Here is a 19,820-nt window from a genome sequence, read left to right on the forward strand (position 1 = left end):
ATGCATGGGTAATTTTTCAGCACTGATCCTTGCAAAACCTTCTGTTCCAACTTTTCCCCCTCCCCCAGATGGCAGGTAAACCCATACATGTTAAATATGTTAAAGTATATGTTAAATCCAATATATGTATACATAACCATACAGCTATTTTAATGCACAAGAAAAATTAGACTTAGAAATAAGGTAAAAATAACCTGAGAAAGAAATCAAAAATGCAGGCGGACAAAAACAGGGAGTGGAAATGCTATGTTGTGCTTCATAAAAGAAGCACAACTGTAATATTTTTCAAGTGGTTTAACAATTGGGCCATGACCAAAGTACTTCTGCTTAATACTTAACTTAATAATTCAACTTTTTAAAAATTGTTACCAGTTAACTAAAACATTAAGAAATGTGCAACAGAATGAATTAATAAGTCCTTGAGAGGAAAACAAAACAAAACCATAGATCTGCCTCCTCAAGAACAGCCATTCAGACTGCCAAAAGAAAAGTTACTTCAGAAATTTTCTTCATGTCACAAAGCAAACCTACTCTGAGTCTACTCAGACCCCAGTAAAAGCAATACTAAATCTAAGATGTCAATCAGATTTACTTACTGCTGGACATCATGTAAAAAGTAATGTACTAAAGCTTTCTGCTATTTCTATAATTGTGTTCTGATGGGGATTCTTAGAGATAAGATCATGTCTATGTTTTTCTTCTAATTGGTTAACGGACTAAAAATCCCTAGATTCGTCACTATAGCTATATATGAAAGAGCCCCAAGGCTCACTGAGCAATTGCCTTGCCAGAATACCTCATTATCTTTACCTCTGTCATGCAACTTTACTTCAAAGTGGATTTAGTTTAGTATATTTCAAACCACATGTGTTTTACTTTCCCCTTCACTGACAAAGTGTAAAGGGGTTTCAGTCTAACAGGCTGGCTTTATAAACAAGCATGATTAACTCTTCAGTAATGAGACTGAACTTGGATAGTCTGGTTCTTTCAGATGGCACACCCAAAATGGAAGCTTGGTAGGGACAAATTAAAACTACTGGCAGAGATTTAAAAAACCAGAGTAATCCTAATCATAAGCCATCAAAAGAGAAGTTCAGCAGAGGCCAGTTAGATGTAGAATAATCAAAAAGGGATAGTATCAGAAGTTAAAAATTATTAAATTCCATGTTTAATGGCCATAATAACATAAAAACAAAATCTAAACAATGAATGACAATAATACACAAAGTTAAAAATATATTTACAACTTTTCCAATATTAATTGCCACCAGAATAAAATCAGTAAAATAAGATTAATATAAAGTTCTCAGTTTTTTACCTGAGAAAGCACAATTTAAAAAATCAATATAGTATAATGATAAATAATAACTAGACATTTCCCTAATCCAATCCTCCACTTTTTCAAAGCAAAAAATAAAATAAAATAAAAATAGATTATGGTTTATGAAGTTAAAAATATTCCTCTTTGATAAAACTTATACCCACCAATCTTCCTCTAGACAATATCCAGTACTCAAAAATATATAACATTCAATCAGAATGTTTCTGTGAAAATCTAACAGGATTTTTAAAAAATACAACTTTTTTCCATGTTTAATACCTGAAAGGTCTTAAATCAATATTATCTTTAAAGGAGCATATTTTAAAAAAACTAAAAAACCTGTTTCCCATATTGAATATTACCTCTGCTAATCTCCAAGTCCACAGGATACTCGATATTTTTAATAAGTTTTTGACATCCACCAGTCTTCTCATACACAAACCGTTTGAGGTGTAGAACAAGAACAGGGGGGAGCTTTTCCAGGGTCACTCTCCGACTAATCTCAACCTATGAAACAGAGGGCACATGAATATGTCATGCTTGTCTGAAAGCACAAGACAACCTACTTGCTAACTGACCCACCTCTTCTGAAATGAGGTGGGAAATGATCTCTCCTGGCTTCAGTAGACATGGGCAATGAATGAGTTTGAGAGAAGGAAAGGAACTGAAAACTGAAACCAAAAGGAATTACAGAGAGTGAGTGACTGACTGATTCTCTTTGTTATATTAAGAAGCTGACTACTTCTTAACACTCCCATGACCTGACAATCTTCCAACATGACTATGGCTGAAGAATTCATCATGCTACAGCCAAGCTGGGGTAAACACAAAGCTCCAACAGAGCAGGGCAAGTTCTCAAATGATACCCATGTGCTCTGACACTAGTTTCACACTCTTATGCTTTTCTAGAAATCCACACGCCACAAATGATTTGGACCCTGATTTCTGGTAGAGCCAAAAGAGCAGTACATGGCTGAACTTGTGCGGGAGAGTTTCCACAGAAAAAAGGTGTGTGAATCTTTCTCTCTCTCCCATCTCTCTTCTCTTTATTGAACCTGTGACTTCTTTGGCCTGGAAGCTGCCAGCAGGCTCCTGTCATCTGCCCTAACACTTGAGGATGCTGGGGTTCTGCTGGGAATATGTCTGGGGTCACATCATGGGCAGGACTCAACTCTTAAAACCACTCTTGTACACATTTCTGCATGTTACTCCTCATAAACAACTATTCTAGTTAATATGAACAAAAGGTGAATGGAGGGAGAGGAGAATGAAGCAGGATAGTGTGATGGATGGAGTCACAGCTCGGCCACCAGCTGCATGTGGTTACTTGGGGGAATCACTTCTCTGTAAATTGAGAGCTAGAATGACTGGTCTGAGGTCCACTTGGCCCAGACCTTCTAAGTCTAACAATTCATGCTACTTCTGTACTTGATTGGGTATCACATTTCTCTCTAAGATACACCTGCTGTTACATTCCAGTTATATTTCGATATACCTACTAATTCAAATTTTACTTCTTTCTTATTTTATTTTGATCAAAACTTCACTAAAAATTTTAGATGGTACTATCTAAATAACAGAAACAGTCATATAACCACAATGCAAAACTCTAAACAAAATCCTTTAAAGATATTAAGTGCTAAGAGGAAAAGGCCATTCATTTAACATCTATCCCCAGTTATCTTTCTTGCTAATTAACTTCTGTACACAGCTAATACCTACCCCTATAATGGGAGACTCGAGACTGAGCTTTTGTGTTCTTCAGAGGCATGCTGTCTTACACATAAGAAGTGCTTAACAAAGACATGTTGACTAATGGAAAATATTTATTTTTACAAGTTAGTGAAAAAGTGACTCTATGATCATCAAGTATCACGTCAGTTATATCCTCTGATAACTGATAACTGGTTTCAATGTCTATCCCATATCTTGGAAGCAAATTCGTTTTTACAGAAATTTCTTTTATTCTATAAATCAAATTATATGTTAAACTCTTTTTCATGTTTTTACTGAGTCTCATGAATTTCAGAGGGTAGATGGGTAGTGCAGTGTATTGATATGAGTCCCAGGCCTGGAATCAGGAAGATTCTTCTGAGTTGAAATCTGGTCTCAGACATTTAGTAGCTGTGTGACCCTGAAGTTACTTAACTCTTATTTGTCTCAGTTTCCTCATCTGTCAAATGAAACGGATAGGAAATGGCAAACTACTCTTATCTTTTACAAGAAAACCCCCAAAAAGGTAACAAAGAGTCAAACATGACAGAAAAACAATTCAACAAAAATATAAATTTCAAGTTAAAGTCTGTAACTAAAATGAAAATGGTGTTTTCGGATACAGTTCTAATTCTACAATGGGTTTCAGATTCTCACTTTAAGAAATTACTATTTTAGAGTGTAAAGTATATTATCTATTCAGTTCTCAGCTAGACTGAGTATATAACTAGTAATGGGAATGTAAATGGGAAAATACTTAACAAATAATGTTCTCTGTGATTTTCTAAGTCAGTATGTGAATTGGGCTACAAGGAACCATTTGTATTTGACCCCACTCTAGGCACTAGAGACAAAAAAGATACCATAAAGGACCTTATAATCTACTAATGAAGAATATGATGCAGTAACAAATAGTATGAGGAAGAAACAAAGTGGTATAGAAAAAATTGACTAGGGATAAAATCATTTCATATAAACATGTATATGTTTCATGCATGTATATAATGTGTATATAAAGGCATAACAATATAGAGAGCATATTGTATGTGTATGTAGGCATGTGTGCCTACATACATATACTTTCACAAATATACAGACATATATGCATGTGCATACATCACCCTACCCTACCAGTTTCCGCTGGGAACATCTAGAATACCTTAGTGTAAAAAGTTATATTTGAGTTATTTCAAAAAAAGAGATTTTATTTGACAGAGATAATAATCTGGGCAAGGTCTGTAGGAATAACAAGGACAATAATGACGATACTAGCATTGATATAGCATTTTAAGATTTGCAAAGTGCTTTGAATGTATTATCTCATTCAATTCCCACAAAAATTCTGGAAAGTAGGTGCTATTATAATCTCTATTTTATAGGAGAACTTATAGGGAAACAGAAGCAAATATGGAGAGTAGTTAAGTGAGTTGTCCAAGGTCACAAAGCTACTAAGTACCTAAAGATAGATTTGAACTCAGATCTCCCTACCTTTTGAATACACAAAATTCAAGAAAACATTAAAACACAGAAAGGAGATCAAAAGACAATACTATATAACAGCTAACTAAATAGTTCACTTTGGCTAGAACATATGCATTCATGGAACAAATAGTGTGAAATAAGACCAGAAAGATGGCTTTGAATCTCAAATGCCAGCTAAGAATTTTAAAATTTTATTTTTCAGATATTAAAAATAAAGAGCTATTTAAAGCAGTTATTGCATAAGCAATTAATTATATAGGCCATATCATCTAGAAACCACTGTAAAAAGCAGCATCTTATTTTTGTTCAGCAGTACAAATTAAATTATAAATCTTTTTTCCTTGATTCCCATTTTTCATATCTTAAAGTAGTTTTTTTCTCTTAAATTGTGGTTATAACTTTAAATTTTATGTCATCCTCAGAAGCTTAATTTAAAAGTCCAGCAGGAGCAGCTAGATGGCACAGTGGATAGAGCACCAGCCCTGAATTCAGGAGGACCCAAGTTCAAATGTGGTCTCAGACACTTAACAAGTCCTAGCTGTGTGACCCTGGGCAAGTCACTTAACCCCAGCCTCAGGGAAAAAAAAAAAAAAGTCCAGCCAACCAATTAATCCTACTTATTCCAAATTAGAAAGCCCTAATCATGGAAACATCAGTCTTTATAAAAGGTTCAAAGAACTTTTTAAAAACTCAAAATGGAAAGGAATCTTAAAGATCATCTAGCGCAATCCTGTCCTTTTATAAAAGAGAAAATTCTCCCTATTGCCTCTAGAATAAAGTATAAACTCTTCCGTTTGGCTATAAATGCCTCTTACAATCTTGCCAACATCTGTCTTTCTAGTTTTATTATATATTAGGCTCCTCCTTGTGTTCTCTGGTTAAGCCACACATGCTGATATTCTCTGTTCCATCTCCATCTCTATGCCTCTACCCTGACCCTGGTCATTCTCAAAGCCAGAAAGGCCCTCCTTCCTTACCCATAATCTTAGAATCCTTTTATTCCTTCAAGATACAACTCAAGCAATATTATTTTTCTACCTGAAGTTTTTATTGATCCCTCCTAACTCTAACACCCTCAGGAACCATCCTATATTTGTTCTGCTAATCTTAAATCTGTAATAATTATATATTTTTATCTGACAGAATGTAAACTTCTTGAGTAAGAATTAATTCATCTTTTGTATTTGTACCTCTAGGACATACCATAATGGTTGGCATGTGGCAGAAGCTTAGTAAATACTTGTTGATTGAATTTAGAGTGAATTTAGCCAATGTCACAAAATACCATGGGACCATTATATGCTGAGAGTTTAAAACTGAATACATTTTCAATTCACATTAAGGAAACTGGCATTATAGCAAATATAAGGAAACCAAAATCTATTGGGTTCAATTGTCTTAGTTTAGGCTAAATTAATAATATAATAATTACACAACTGACAAATCATTGTTAATTTAGGGAAGAAAAATAAAATTAAACATGTCTTGGACAGAATAATTTTTCCACATTCCTTCTCCTGAAGACCTGATTTTTAAATTCCAATACCAAAAAAATAAAATAAAAATAAATTTTAATACCAACAGAGCTGCTTTGAATAATCTAGTGTAGTGAAGAGAACAATGTATCTGGGAACTTTGGATCAAATTCTTGCTCTGCCATCTTCCCCTGGCTAACCCAGGGTTCTCTCCCTCACAGTCTGTTGTCTCTGAGGAAATACCTCTTGCTTGGTTTTTGTGGTATATCCTTGGACAGACTCTCTTGCCACCAGACTTTCCAATGCATCCTGGACTGTGTGTATCTTCTCAGACTGGATATCCAATTGCAAAGTAAAAAATGGTTGCAAAGTAGCAGATTCCTTTGAACTCTGCTGGTAAACCACAGATCTAAAAAAATAGAAAAACAAAGATTAAAGAAACTCTAAGTTTTGCCATTACTTCTTGAAGCTAATCATTGGGTAAAAGGAAGATAAAATTTAATCTATTTCAAAAGGCCAGATAACAAAGATAATCTGAAACAGAGCAAATCATTTCCTCCAAGTTGAACGTTATACAACTCATATGACTCCCCTACAACACTTTCAATATATTCCATCACCAGTTTGCAACTCTTTTCAGTTAAATTCTACTTTGTCAAGATGTTCTGAAAGAAAGTGAATTTCTTGCACTCGGTATAAAATACTTAGAAGTCTACCTTTCAAGACATACCCAGGAATTATACAAACACAATTACAAAACACTCTTCATACAAATAAAGACAGATCTTAACAAGAGCCATGTTGCTTGTAAATAGGTTGAGCCAATATAAGATTACATTACTTATTCAGCATTACATCACACTACCAAAGAATTACTTTATAGAGCTTAAAAAAAAAATCCATCTGGAAGTAGAGAGTCAAGACCATCAAGGGACTCAGTTAGAAAAAAAAAGTGAAAGAAAGCAGCCTAACAACATTGGATTTCAGAGTGGTAATCATGAAAACAATCTGGTACTGGCTAAGAAATAGAATGGCTGGTTAGTGGAACAGTTTAGGCACACAATACACTAATAAGTGACCCAATGTTTGATAGACAAAAGATCCAATCTTTTGGGAGAACTCACTTTTTGACAAAAACTCCTGAAAAAATTAGAATTTGGCAGAGCTAGACACAGACCAACATCTTACACTGTATACCAAAATAAGGTCAAAATAGATACAGGACTTAGGCAAAAGGAGTAATATTATAAGTAAATTTTAGAGAAGAACAGAAATATTTCCTATGTACAGATAAGGAAAGACCAAACAAGTGGCACAGAAGTTCATGAGAAGTAAAATGGATTATTTTGATTACAATAAATTTAAACTTTTTTTTTGGGGGGGGGAAGCCAATGCAGACAAAATTATAAAGAAAGTAAGAAAAGTGGGGGAAAATTTTACAGCAAGTTGACAAAGGCTTCATTTCTCAAATATATTGAGAACTGAGCCAAATTTATAAAAATAAAGTCATTTTCCATTTGAAAAATAGTCAAAGGATAAGAACAGGCAATATTCAGAAGACAAAATCAAAGCTATCAATAGTTATAAGAAAAATGCTTTAAATCATTACTGATTAAAGAAATGCTAATTAAAACAACTTTGAGGTACCCCCTCTACCCATAAAATGGGCTAATATGACATAAAAGAAAAAAGATAAATATGCCAATAGTTAACTTGATTTCTTGCTCTCTCATCTTGCCTCAGAAAAGAAAACAGTTTAGTTGTTCAACATATAATGCTGTTTCCGTGGTCTGCTGGGTGACGAGAGAGTAGGATTTTAAGCACAAATCTCTCCCTTCATAAAACAAATATGATAAAAAAATTAGGTTAATTATTTTCTTTGATTTGTTTTTATATTTAAAGGTTTTGTTCATTTGAAATTTTCATAGAATATTCTAGCTCTATTCCATTGTGTGCAAAATAAGCAATGGGTGGTCTCTTAGACCTGACTACTTAGCAATAGCTTTGATTTTGCATTTTCTACCAAAGCACACTGGCATTACTGATTTTTGTTTTGGTTCCTAGAATTGGATCACAGCATTCTGAGCTAGAAAAGGCTGTAAAGATAATCTGATTCAAACTTAAATTCTAGATAAAGAAACTAAGGAAAACAAAGTGTCTTGCCATGGTCCCACAACTAATAAGTAACAAAGGTGTTTACATTACAAATCTACTACTTTTTGAATAGGTTACAATTCTGGGAGTGGTTATAAACTGTACCATGAGAGTGTTTAGCTAAACTCTAATTCAAAATCCTAGAGGGGCTAAAGAGGTACAACTTGATTTTAAGAGGACCCCACTGGCGTGCTCCAGGGAGCCATGTGCAAGCCTTTGTTAAGTTAATATTTCTACCAATGGTCTGTAATTTTAAAATTTACAAATGGCATCACATATATCGCCAGTTCCTAACCATCCCAATCAAGCCTCTTGGAAGATTTTATTGATGGGTTGAGTCTGAAAAAGTGTGTGGTGCAGAGTAGTACACTAAGGTCTGAGAAAGAGCACAGACTCAGAACTTCCAAACTGCCAAGTCCACTGGTCTACCTGCTCTGCTGGGTAGACCAAATGGCTCATTTTCAGATGACAGTCACCTAATGAAATTAAAGTTGATGGAGAAAAATATCAATCTGGGGCTCAAAAGAATACACATCTTACTCTTAAAGGGGGATAGTTTGGACACAGATGCCTGAAATGTGTCTGTCTGATGAAGATCTGGACAGCAAGCTTCTTGGGAGTCCACAAAGCCACATTAAAGGGGCAGAGATGCTGAAAAGGCATGGCTGTCCCACTCTTCCTGATCAGGTCACATCCAGAACTTGGTGTTCTGTCCTACATAACACAATTTACAGAGGACATTGATAAGATGGACAATATTCAGAAGAGAGGGAGCAACGAGGAGAGTAGAAGGCCTTGAGTTATTCTTATCTTAGGAGGACTGGCTACCAAAAAATGGGGAAAACATGACATTTTGAAATAGGAACTAGACCTGTTCAGTTTTGCCTAGGGAGAGAAACAGGAACAATGGATGAAAGCTCCAGAGGCAAATGTCTGTCACTGTACAAAAATATCTTCCCAGAATTAAAGGTATGCTGAAGTGGAAGAAGTGCTGCAGAAAGCCAGACCATTGAGGTCCCTTTCAAACTTGCAATTCTGAAGAGTAATAAGAGTATACTGGAGCCAAATAACATCAAGTTGGCGAAGTACCAAAATAATTATACATAAATGGTAAATCTTTTTAAAAAGTGACGCACCTTATGTGTCCCCCAAAGATGCCAGTAATTGGAGTCTGAATAAAGTCAGCTTGCCGAGTGACTGATGTTTTGTTCCGGGGACCAACTTGTTCCCATTCATCTTCACTACCTTCTCCTTGTTCCTGTTCATCTTCAGGTACAGAGTGTGTTTCAGGTCCATTGGAAACTGAAAATTCTGAAAGGGAAATATAGCTTACATTTTTATTTATAAAAAATATTAGCAAAAATATATTTTTAAATATTTAGTCAATATACAAACTACTTAATCAAAATGAAAAATATAGCTGATGTTACTTCTTGAGTCTACTTAAGAGTATACACATTTTTAATTCAGATATATGCTATAATAAGAAAAAAAAGTCATTGGGAATTTGTACTATGATGGGAAAACCTCAAAATTCAACTTAAAATTCAATTTAAAAGTACAAATACTCTTACAAAAAGCTTTGGATACTTTTGGAAAGTATCAGTGCAAAATGGTGTTCAGATTTTACCTAACATTAACACCTTACAAATAGCAAGAACTTCCAAGTTTTTCATAATGAAGACAGTATCTTTATGCTTCTTGAGAAATTGCATTCCTACTGGAAACTTAGTGTATGCCCATTAGTTGGAGAATGGCTCAATAAATTATGGAATATTATTGTTCCATAAGAAACGATCAGCAGGAAGATTTCACAGAGGCCTGGAAAGATTTTCATGAACTGATGCTAAGTAAAATGAGCAGAACCAGGCAACAAGACTATATAGGAAGATGAACCCTGATAGATGTGACTCCAATAATGAGATGATTCGAGCCAGTTCCAATGATCTTGTGATTAAGAGAGCCATCTACACCCAGAGAAAGGACTGTGGGAACTGAGTGTGGGATCACAACATAGAATTTTCACTCTTTTTTGCTGCTGTTTGCTTGTATTTTGTTTTCTTTCTCATTTTTTCCCTTTTTGATCTGATTTTTCTTATGCAAAACTATAATTATATAAATACATATATACATATATTGGATTTAACATATATATTTTTAACATTTAACACATGTTGGATTACTTGCCATCTATCTAGGGGAGAGGGTGGAGGAAGAGAGGGAAATCTGGAAAACAAGAATTTGCAAGGATCAATGTTGAAAAATTATCCATACTTATGTTTTGAAAATAAAAAGCTTTAATTTAAAAAAAATGAAAAGAAAAAAGAAAACATTTTAATTAAATTTTGAATATTGTATAAGTATTTTCTACAAGTATACCCATAGCTAGTATCGCCAGACATTTAAAAACTACTGTTAGGACATTTAGTTGGTGTAGTAGATAGAACACAAGCGCTAAAGTCAGGAGGACCTGAGTTCAAATCTGGCCTCAGACATTTAACATTTACTAGTAGTATGATTCTGGGCAAGTCATTTAACCCCAGTCGCCTGGGGATAGAGGGAGAAAGAGAAACTTTTCTTTTTTTTAAATGGAAAGGAATAATAGTAGGAAAAACAGCCATTAAACATTTATGTTCTTAGGAACTTTTTCAACACAATTTTGTGTCAAATAAAGCAATTGAGATAGCCTACTTTCATTATTTGGTAAAAGAAGTTTCTTTAAGTTCAACATTTCCTCATGAAGTCCATTTAGAATAAATCCTAGATATTCTTCAGCATCTTCTTGTCGACCCTTAAAAGAAAAACCAAGATTTATCATTCTTAAATATTTGCAAGTAATTCAAGCAAAACTATTTACCTGACTTGCCCACCCCTCATTTTTGATGTCTCTTTTGGGGAAACAAGATGCTCTTTCTATCTTTAGATTTTAATTATCCCTTTGAGAACTTAGTTCTCATCTCAACAGAGTATGAGGGAATTATGCAGACCTTTTACCAGGGATTCTAATGATAAAGTTATAGCTGGAAGGGACCTCAGAAGTCATCTGATCCAACTTCTTTTATTTTATTTATTTATTTATTTTTAGGCAAATGAGACAACAGAAAAGTTAAATGTGGCCTGAAATCATACAAGTAAACAAGAAGAGCTAAAATTTGAACATAGTAGGACTCCAATTCCATCACCCTTCCTACTGACCCACTGTAAGAATATAGAAGGAATAAAAGGGGTATAAAAAGGATCATGGTGAATGGTGATAATGAGCTCCAGTTGAGATCAAAATATCTATAAAGCAATGTGCCTTAATGAAAAAAGTATTGGACCTGGGCTCAAATCCCACCTTTGACACTGGCTAAAGGACTGTGAGCATGTAACTTCTCTAAGTCTCTTCCCTCAAGTATAAAATGACCATACAGCTGACTTGCCCACTGTCACACAGCCACTAAGTCACATGCCAGATTTGAACTCAGGTCTGTATAACTAAATGCTAACTGTGGAGGCATCTAGTTGCCACAACTTAATGTTATGTGCTATAATATTAAGTTATAATATTACTTATTATAGAAGAATCTCCAACCTTTTCAGAGAGGCTCGACTTGATAACTGTCAGTAGTCTATATATATAAGTGGGTTCAAAGGCAGCTCCAGGGCGGATATCCCTTACTATCTTGTCACCAAGAGCTAAAAGAGAAAAAAGACACAAGATATAAAAATAAAAGCATATTCAGAAATGGGAGAAAGAAGATATAACAAAAGAAATGACTATTTCTAAATAAGACATATAACAATTATTTAATAGTTACTGGCTAATTGATATGTACTCAGATTATCAAATCTATAATGAAATATTTTCAATAAAATGAGGATATTGTGCTTAATAAGAAGTATAAACTAAGCTAATTTAATCTTATACATCTCTATTGTTCACTTTGTATAGTAGTAAGAGCACTATTTAACCATTCAACTTACCTTGTTTGGCTTTCGGAGGTATTGGCATATTGGTGAACTCATTCATTAGTCGAACACTAGAAGTAAAATGAAAAGGATGTGAAAAATAGCAGTGGAATTTTTTTTTTTTTGGATCACAGAATAGCATATTAAATGATATTTACAACCATATTAACTAAAAGACCCAAACCAAAAGAATAGGGTCTTCCTCAACTACCAATTTTTCACAACCATCTTCTTGATAGCTATTTTTGAACATGTTTTTTTTTTTTCCTCCCCATAATGGTTTTAAAGACTTAACCTTTGATCACATTCGTGAAAATTAATCCATAAACTCATGTAACAGTCATAACAATACTCAAAAGATAGGGTAAAAGACAGGCCCCACAGCAATGAACACTCCTAACTATGGTACTTACAAACTGTCAATCATGGGTGTTGATGTGCATGGTCGCTGCACTTTGGAATACAATGGAATGAACTTCATTAAATGATACATTGGGGGACAAGCAACCAATGCCTGCAGAGTCTAAATAAGAACATTAAGGAAGGATAAAGGAAATACAAGAAATGGTGTTTCCCTAAAACAAATTCAAATACTCAATCACTTAAAACTTCAGTAAAACAAGAAAATCATGTTTAAGCACACAAGAATGAACCAATCATGTACTTCTTTCCCTTTCACATTCAAGTCCATGTAGGAGTTTATTATGAAAACAAATTTGTATATACAAAGTGTATATATATATTTGTATATACAAATCCCAGCTGATCAAAAAACAAGTTTTAATTCTACTTCAATATGGTACACCTAACAATGATAAATGGTTATCAACTTTGAGTTGGCTCTCAGGGGAAAACCTGAAAATTTTAGTTCAACTCATAAGTCTTGATTTATTAACATTTACAAGCTAAAAGAAATCAAATTACATGAAAATAGTTAAAACCTTTTAAAAAAAAAAATAAGTTCACAAACCTCAAGTTAAGAGCACCTGTATTAAACTGAATAGAAAGATGGCTTGGGGAAAAAAAAAAGGTAAGTAAACTTTGGAAAAGGATACAGCATTGATGTAGCACCAGTTTCCTTTATTGATCAGCCCCCGAGGTTGCAAAGATACTGGTTTATGTATTAGCGTTACATTTTCTAGTAATTCTGTAGATTTAAAGATAACACACATTTAATAAACAAATATCATGTAAAGCAATTCTTTCATTCCATTTTCCAACAAGTCCTACCTTTAAAAAATATATACATGAAAAGGAAAATATTAGTTAAGTTGCATTTATTTTTCTCTATAAGTTTTTAAAATAAGTCTTTTTGATAAAAATAAGATTGGAGTTAATCTAAAGGAGAATTAGATTACCTACCTTCATAATCTTTGTAACTTTATACCGTACTGATTTAATTTTATTTTCCTAGTGAAAGGCATCTTTTTAAAAAAAAAAAAAAATTAATGCTTAGTTATCTGCTAACATCAATGGTTTCAAACTCAAATAGAAATGAGGATCACTAAACTACACATAAGGAGCCCTATAGATAGCATACTGACTTAGAAAACCAAGTATTAAAGTTATCTGTGTTCTGTTATATTTTTATTTATTTTGTTAACAGTATCTCAAGTACATTTTAAAGGTTTCACCCCAACTTGAGGCTGCATGTTTGACACCTCTGGTCTATATCCCAGTAACATGCATAACAAGATTTCAGATATTCAAAGAGTAAGCGTCAAAATTGCTAAAAACAAAACTGTCAAGCACTTATTGTTTCCTCTCAAAATCCCAGGTCACAAGACTAACTATAAGGGATCTTAAAAAACCTCTAGTAGAACTTCCTAAAAAAATTTAAGCCCAGAAAAATTAACTAATTTGCCCAAGATCATACCAATAGCTTTAATTCAAATCAAAGTTAGATCCCAAAGATCAACGCTACTAACCATGTTGCCTCCCTTTTAAAAAAACTGATTTAGAAAAGTCTAAATGTAAACATTTTTAACATAGCTATCAATTTTTTTCCTAGAGACAAATCATGCATATAAGGCAGTCTGCAATTTAGAAATAACAGGCTCTCAGATCTCATCATACAAGATTTTGAATCTGATGTAGCAACTTTTCCTTGTTCCTCAACTCAGAATGTGTGGAGTGACAGACCTAGAGATGTTAGTTCTATTATCCACAACCTTTAACCTAAGTCTCAAAAGGGTGCCTAGAATAATGGTGTTTTGAACTTAGGATGCAAATATAAGGCCAATCAAAAAGCTACTTTGCAAAGTAGAAAAATAAACATAATTTTACTGTTTTTTATTAAGCAATTTCCTTGAAAATTTGTAGCTTTTTAAATACAAGAAATATTGATTAATTATACATCTTCCTTGATTCCCTCTACCCTAAGTATAAACAAATATACAAATTTAAAATTCCAGATGACAAGTTTTAGAATTCCCATTACTAATATAATGCTTTACATTTTTCCACATATATTTTCTCACTTCTCAATGCTATAAAGTAGGCAAAGCAAATATTAGTATGTTTAAGAAATTTTTCTATATGACAGCTAATAAGTGGAAGAGGTTAAATCATGCATTTGAGTTCTCTGATTCTAGCCCAATAACCTTTCCATTTATACCATATTTTACATAGATTTTCATATTTTGCTGGAAACATAAAGGAACAGTTTCCCTATAATGAAACTGTTTATACAAATTTCCCTCTGGTTGCTAAGTCTATGAATCTAACAAAGTAATGTCACATAAGATAGTATCCAAAAAATGGAGTAAATGGATAGGTGATGTGTTTCTAACATTTGCCACTTCTACCTAACTGTGAATGAAGCACTGTTCACTTGTTATTTTACAACTGGGAGTTTTTATCTTAGTACTCTCTTGAGTCCTCATTCCCTGGAAATTTTCTTTCCTTCTTTAGACTTCAGACAGTAATTTGTATATTTCAAATAAACACTGAGTGGAATTGATTAAGACATTTAATAGGCATAGTTTTTCAGTTACCACAGCTATAAAAACAAACTTCAAATATATAAGACAGGGTAGGCATGGTTAGATAACATTTGTCTACAAAAGATCTGAAGAAAGTGTTAGTGGTCTGAAAATTCAGTGTCTCAACAATGTGACATGGCAAACAATAAAGCTCATGCAATCATAGAAGCATTATGTCCAGAATTAGGGACATGATATTTCTTACTGTACTCAGGCCTAGACAGACCACATCTGTAATATTATGTACAGTTCTTGTTTGTTACCACATTTTAGGAAAGAAAGAGATAAAGTTAGAAAATGTCCAGAGATGGGTACCCAGGATGGCAAAAGGCTTTAAGATAATCTCACGTGAGGATTAGTTTTAGAAACTAGGGATGTATAACTTGTAGAAGGGAAGACTGAAAAGGAATATGACAGCTGTCTACAAGTACCTGAAGGGCTGTCACATATATGCTGCATCTGGCTTACAGGGCAGACTAGAAACAATGTTAGAAATTGCAGAGGTAAGAAGGACGGCCTCAGAAAGCAGTGGTTTCCCTCTCATTATAGATGTGCCCTTTTGTATAATCACTTACACACCATAGATTTTACTTTAAGTCCAATCCTTAGACAGAGTCCCATGAAGGAAGACAGGCTTTTATTTCTATCTTTCCCAGAATCTAACAACACTGGCATTTTGTAAATGGAAACTGAATTTATCTGAAACTCCTATTAACTAAATATGTTTTAGATGCATGGTGAAAATGTTCTGCTACAAACAATTACATGTCCCATTCTCAGAAAAGCAATTTAGCAATGAAACACATTCAATAAAACTCGCTCTCCAATTGGCTAAGTCCAATTGCAAAGAAATTATCTTTGCCCTAATTCAATTCCTTTAAATTCTCACTGGAGTCTAGAACATATACTATACTTACAAGTGACAAAACTGTCATCTTAGTGCCTGTTAATGACATTTTACTTTTTAAAATAAATAATTCATGTGGTTATTGTTTTATTGACCTCTTAAGAACACAATTTTTAACAGAAACCAATCCAGAAATTATCTTCTATACTGCCCTTATGTGAGGTTGAGAATATCTGATACTCTCAACTTCCTCTTCCTCTAGAGTTTCAGACAAGAAGAGGTGCCTTCCTTTCCTCTATCTCCTCAAGAGCCTTGGTTCTATCACTCAAGTCCCTTCTGCTGTTTCTTCAAGTTTGAACCCAACCTTCAAAAAACAGGAAGCATTAAAAAATTATTCCATAAACATTTTCTTTCATGCAATTTTTCTGCATATGAAGAGATTGTTATATTTTCATCACAAGAGGTGATGTATGACAATAAAACTGAAATCTTATCAGTAGTCTCCTATACACAGATAATATCCAGAATTAGTTATTTCAAATAAATAAGTCTCCAGAAATATAAAATTGCAATGTACATATGAAAAATTCCAAAGGCAAAGACAATTTCTAGTTAAAATAAGGTATTAAAAAATTAACTGCAAGTTCACCAATTCTTCACAAAATATTTAAATGCAGTAAAATGTCAATTTGGGAGGCATTCTGTTTAGATTATGATTATCAGTTCTGGCAAAATGTAAATTCAATGGCTCTACAACATTAAAATCAAGTCTTTGGCATCCCCTTGTGGTTTATTTTATTAACTGCAAATACATGTCCATTTCAAGATGGTGCCAATTTATAATCTGACATAAAAAGATCACCAAATCATAAATTTGTGATAACAAAAAAAGAATTTCAAAAGTCATCTAGATGAAATATAAAAATCAAGAGACATTTCAAGTCACACAGATACTGAGAGAAGGATTCAAACTCAGATAGCTGAACTCCAAATCCAATATTCTTTCCAAGACAGAGTTTAAAATACTGGGTTTATTTATTATAGTTTTTTTTTGCAGGAGACTAATACATTCTTCAAATTTTTCCATATTTTCCAGAATCTTCTAAAAGAGAAAAATTACTTCATGTAAATACCACATGGATCAGTGTAAAGAGAACTGAATGTCGAGATGGCAGATCTGACCTAAAGTCCCAGGTACAACAATTATTACCTATGTGACCCTGGGTAAGTCACTGAAACTCTCTTAAACCTCAATTATTTATAAAATCAGAATAACACTTACATTGTAAGATCTTTGTTAAGAACGTATTTTATAAAATATAAAGAGCTACAGAAATATGATCACTGTTACAACCATCTTCCTACTTTTTAAGTTATAGTATTCAAATAAGGGTTGTCCATTATTTATAGAAGCTACCATGATAAACAGGAAAGTGCATGGGCTTTGGAGATTCCTGCAATTCAGTGACTGTGCAACCCTGGGCAAATCACTTCCCCTCCCCAAATTTCTTCACTTTAAAAATCAGATTAATACTATCTCAGAAATGTTGGGGAGGATTTTGTAAGAAGTTAACAGAAATGTAAGTTAACCAAAACATTGTCCCTAATTAACTTTAAAACACTAATTTAATTTTAAAATATTCTGCCAAAGTGTCCTTCATTGCACTATGTCCTCTGAAATACAAATACATAGGACATATCTACCCTTATAGAGATTAAAAATTCTCAACTGACTGACTTATTTATAGCATTTGTTTGAACTTTGTCTTAAAATAAGATACACAACCACTCATATATTCGAAAGCTCTTTATACCTCACTTATCTTTCAATGGAATGTTTCTATTTCAAATTATATGAACCTTTAAATTTTTCCTTATTTCTTCAAAGTAAGCAATCAAATAATAAACATTCACTTATGTGAAAGGAAGGGCAACAATTTCTTTAAGGTAAATTTAAATATAAGAGAACACAGTTGACATTTTCATTTACAATGTAATCAAAGAAATGTATGATATGAAAAAAGGATAGACTAATTATAAATTAAGAAACAAATCAGTTGCTCTGCTGGTAACTACATAATCTCAAGAGACATAAAGGAAAGTCTCCACTATACTAGATAAATATAGAGTCAGAGAGTGGGAGGGAATTGGTAGAAGGGGTATCTGCAATGATAAAATCATAACATATCCACCTAATCATCACACTTATCTCATAATTTTTATATGGCAAAGGCAAATATCACAGATTGTTAAATTATCACAGAAGTAAACTTAAAATAATTCTCTAAAAGAGCTCATCATCAATTTCCAAGTTTATACGATGTCTACTTATGAAATATCTGAGGAAAAATATCAACTTTAATTCTTTAAAATTAAGCTTTAAATTTTTATAACCTTCTTATGGATCCATATAATTTCCATTTCAACAAAAAGTAAAGATTAGTAACAAAAAGTTACTAATTTAACATTTTAAAAAGCTAAGACCATTTAGAAGATACTATGGTCAAATTATACTTAAGATGCCCATTTATTAGACATTTTCTTGGTGAAATAATTACAAAGGCCACAAAATAAACATGCTATGGATTAGTATTTTACACTATTCACAAATGAATGTCTTCTTCCATCTTGTGGCCAAAGAATATTACTGCACAAAAGAATTAAATGTTCTCATGTTACCACTAAAAATAGCCAATTACTAAGAATTACAATAGTAAAATTAAGGAAAATTTGCTTAAAGTTCACAGTATTATTGGTACTTCTGCTTAAATAAAGCTTACTATATTGTATTAAACTTGCAGTTCAGTGAAAGACATAAAGATTCTGAACATACAATCAGAAGCAGAAGATAGCAATGGCTAGGAAGTCAGTCCATTTAACAATCAGGTAGGAAAAACATGAGAAGGCAGAGATGGGGACTGAGAAACACTGGCATTAGAATGAAAAGGAAAATCAGACAAGAATAGGAGACAATATATTAAATACCTAGGCAAGTAAACAGGAGGAAGAAAAGAAGAAAATTTTTAAAAAGAATCATAGGTCTAATGTTAGAAAAGGCTTATAAACCTTATAAATTTGAAAAGAGCAGCTCTCAAGGAGAAAAGTTCCCTTCATTGTCACCTGACAAGTGACTACTTGGTTAATAGCACTCTTAATGATGGAGGAAAAAATTAGGAATGAGACAATAAACAGTGATAGGGCTTACTATATGACTGAGATTTCTGGCATGATGATCTGATAGAGTTCACATTTGCATAGTACTTGACAGTTTATAAAATGCTTTTTTAACAACCTTGGAAAGCAGGTAATTCAAGTATTACTGTCCCCATCTGTAAAATGAGGAAATTGTAGCTCAGAGAGATGAACTAACCTAAACAAGGTTTCAGAACCCAAGCTTGTCAAAATCAAGTCAAGCTCTGAAGCATGTTCTTCTTCAAAGATGAAACAATCATTTATTTCTAAAAATTAATACATTCTTCCCCAACCTCAATTCCCTTCAAAAACTACCATATGTTCATTTCTGTGAGATGTCGATCTGAGTTACGTAGGGAATACATTTGAAATAGCAAAATATTCCTTCGTATCCCCCTAAGTCAACTATAAACTTTAAGCTATGCCACATGATCTCTACATCTATCTGACTAATACAATTAAAAGTTGACTATTGGAGTTTCTATTCTGTTTCATTTGAGAAGTAGTATTCTTATATTCCAATCCTTCTTTGGCAACCCACATTACAATCAACAATTCTATGTAGATGAAGTCCCACATCTATCCATCCTTTTTGTGTGCATTACTACCTAGCTGCAAAAGATTTCAAAATAAGCTATAATTAAAAGGATTATTTTATACTACCATAAGCAAAGAAAATGAGAACTCAATAATCAGGAACT

The 19,820-nt window shown here is 33.2% G+C and overlaps 1 protein-coding gene across 4 annotated transcripts in view; it reads right to left on the reverse strand.

Moving 5' to 3' along the window:
• Positions 1-19,820, reverse strand: part of USP10 (ubiquitin specific peptidase 10) — a 73,192-nt gene that overhangs the window by 3,012 nt on the left and 50,360 nt on the right. For all 4 annotated transcript variants that reach the window (XM_074286322.1, XM_074286319.1, XM_074286321.1 and 1 more), the window contains 8 exons: positions 13,152-13,243; positions 12,510-12,619; positions 12,112-12,167; positions 11,720-11,823; positions 10,837-10,936; positions 9,282-9,456; positions 6,235-6,400; positions 1,684-1,828 (listed from right to left, as the gene is read on the reverse strand). In XM_074286322.1, the coding sequence (XP_074142423.1) occupies positions 1,684-1,828; positions 6,235-6,400; positions 9,282-9,456; positions 10,837-10,936; positions 11,720-11,823; positions 12,112-12,167; positions 12,510-12,619; positions 13,152-13,243 (948 nt within the window). The remainder of the gene's footprint in view (positions 1-1,683; positions 1,829-6,234; positions 6,401-9,281; positions 9,457-10,836; positions 10,937-11,719; positions 11,824-12,111; positions 12,168-12,509; positions 12,620-13,151; positions 13,244-19,820) is intronic.

Source organism: Sminthopsis crassicaudata, chromosome 2, assembly GCF_048593235.1.
Source record: "Sminthopsis crassicaudata isolate SCR6 chromosome 2, ASM4859323v1, whole genome shotgun sequence".
Taxonomy (NCBI): domain Eukaryota; kingdom Metazoa; phylum Chordata; class Mammalia; order Dasyuromorphia; family Dasyuridae; genus Sminthopsis; species Sminthopsis crassicaudata.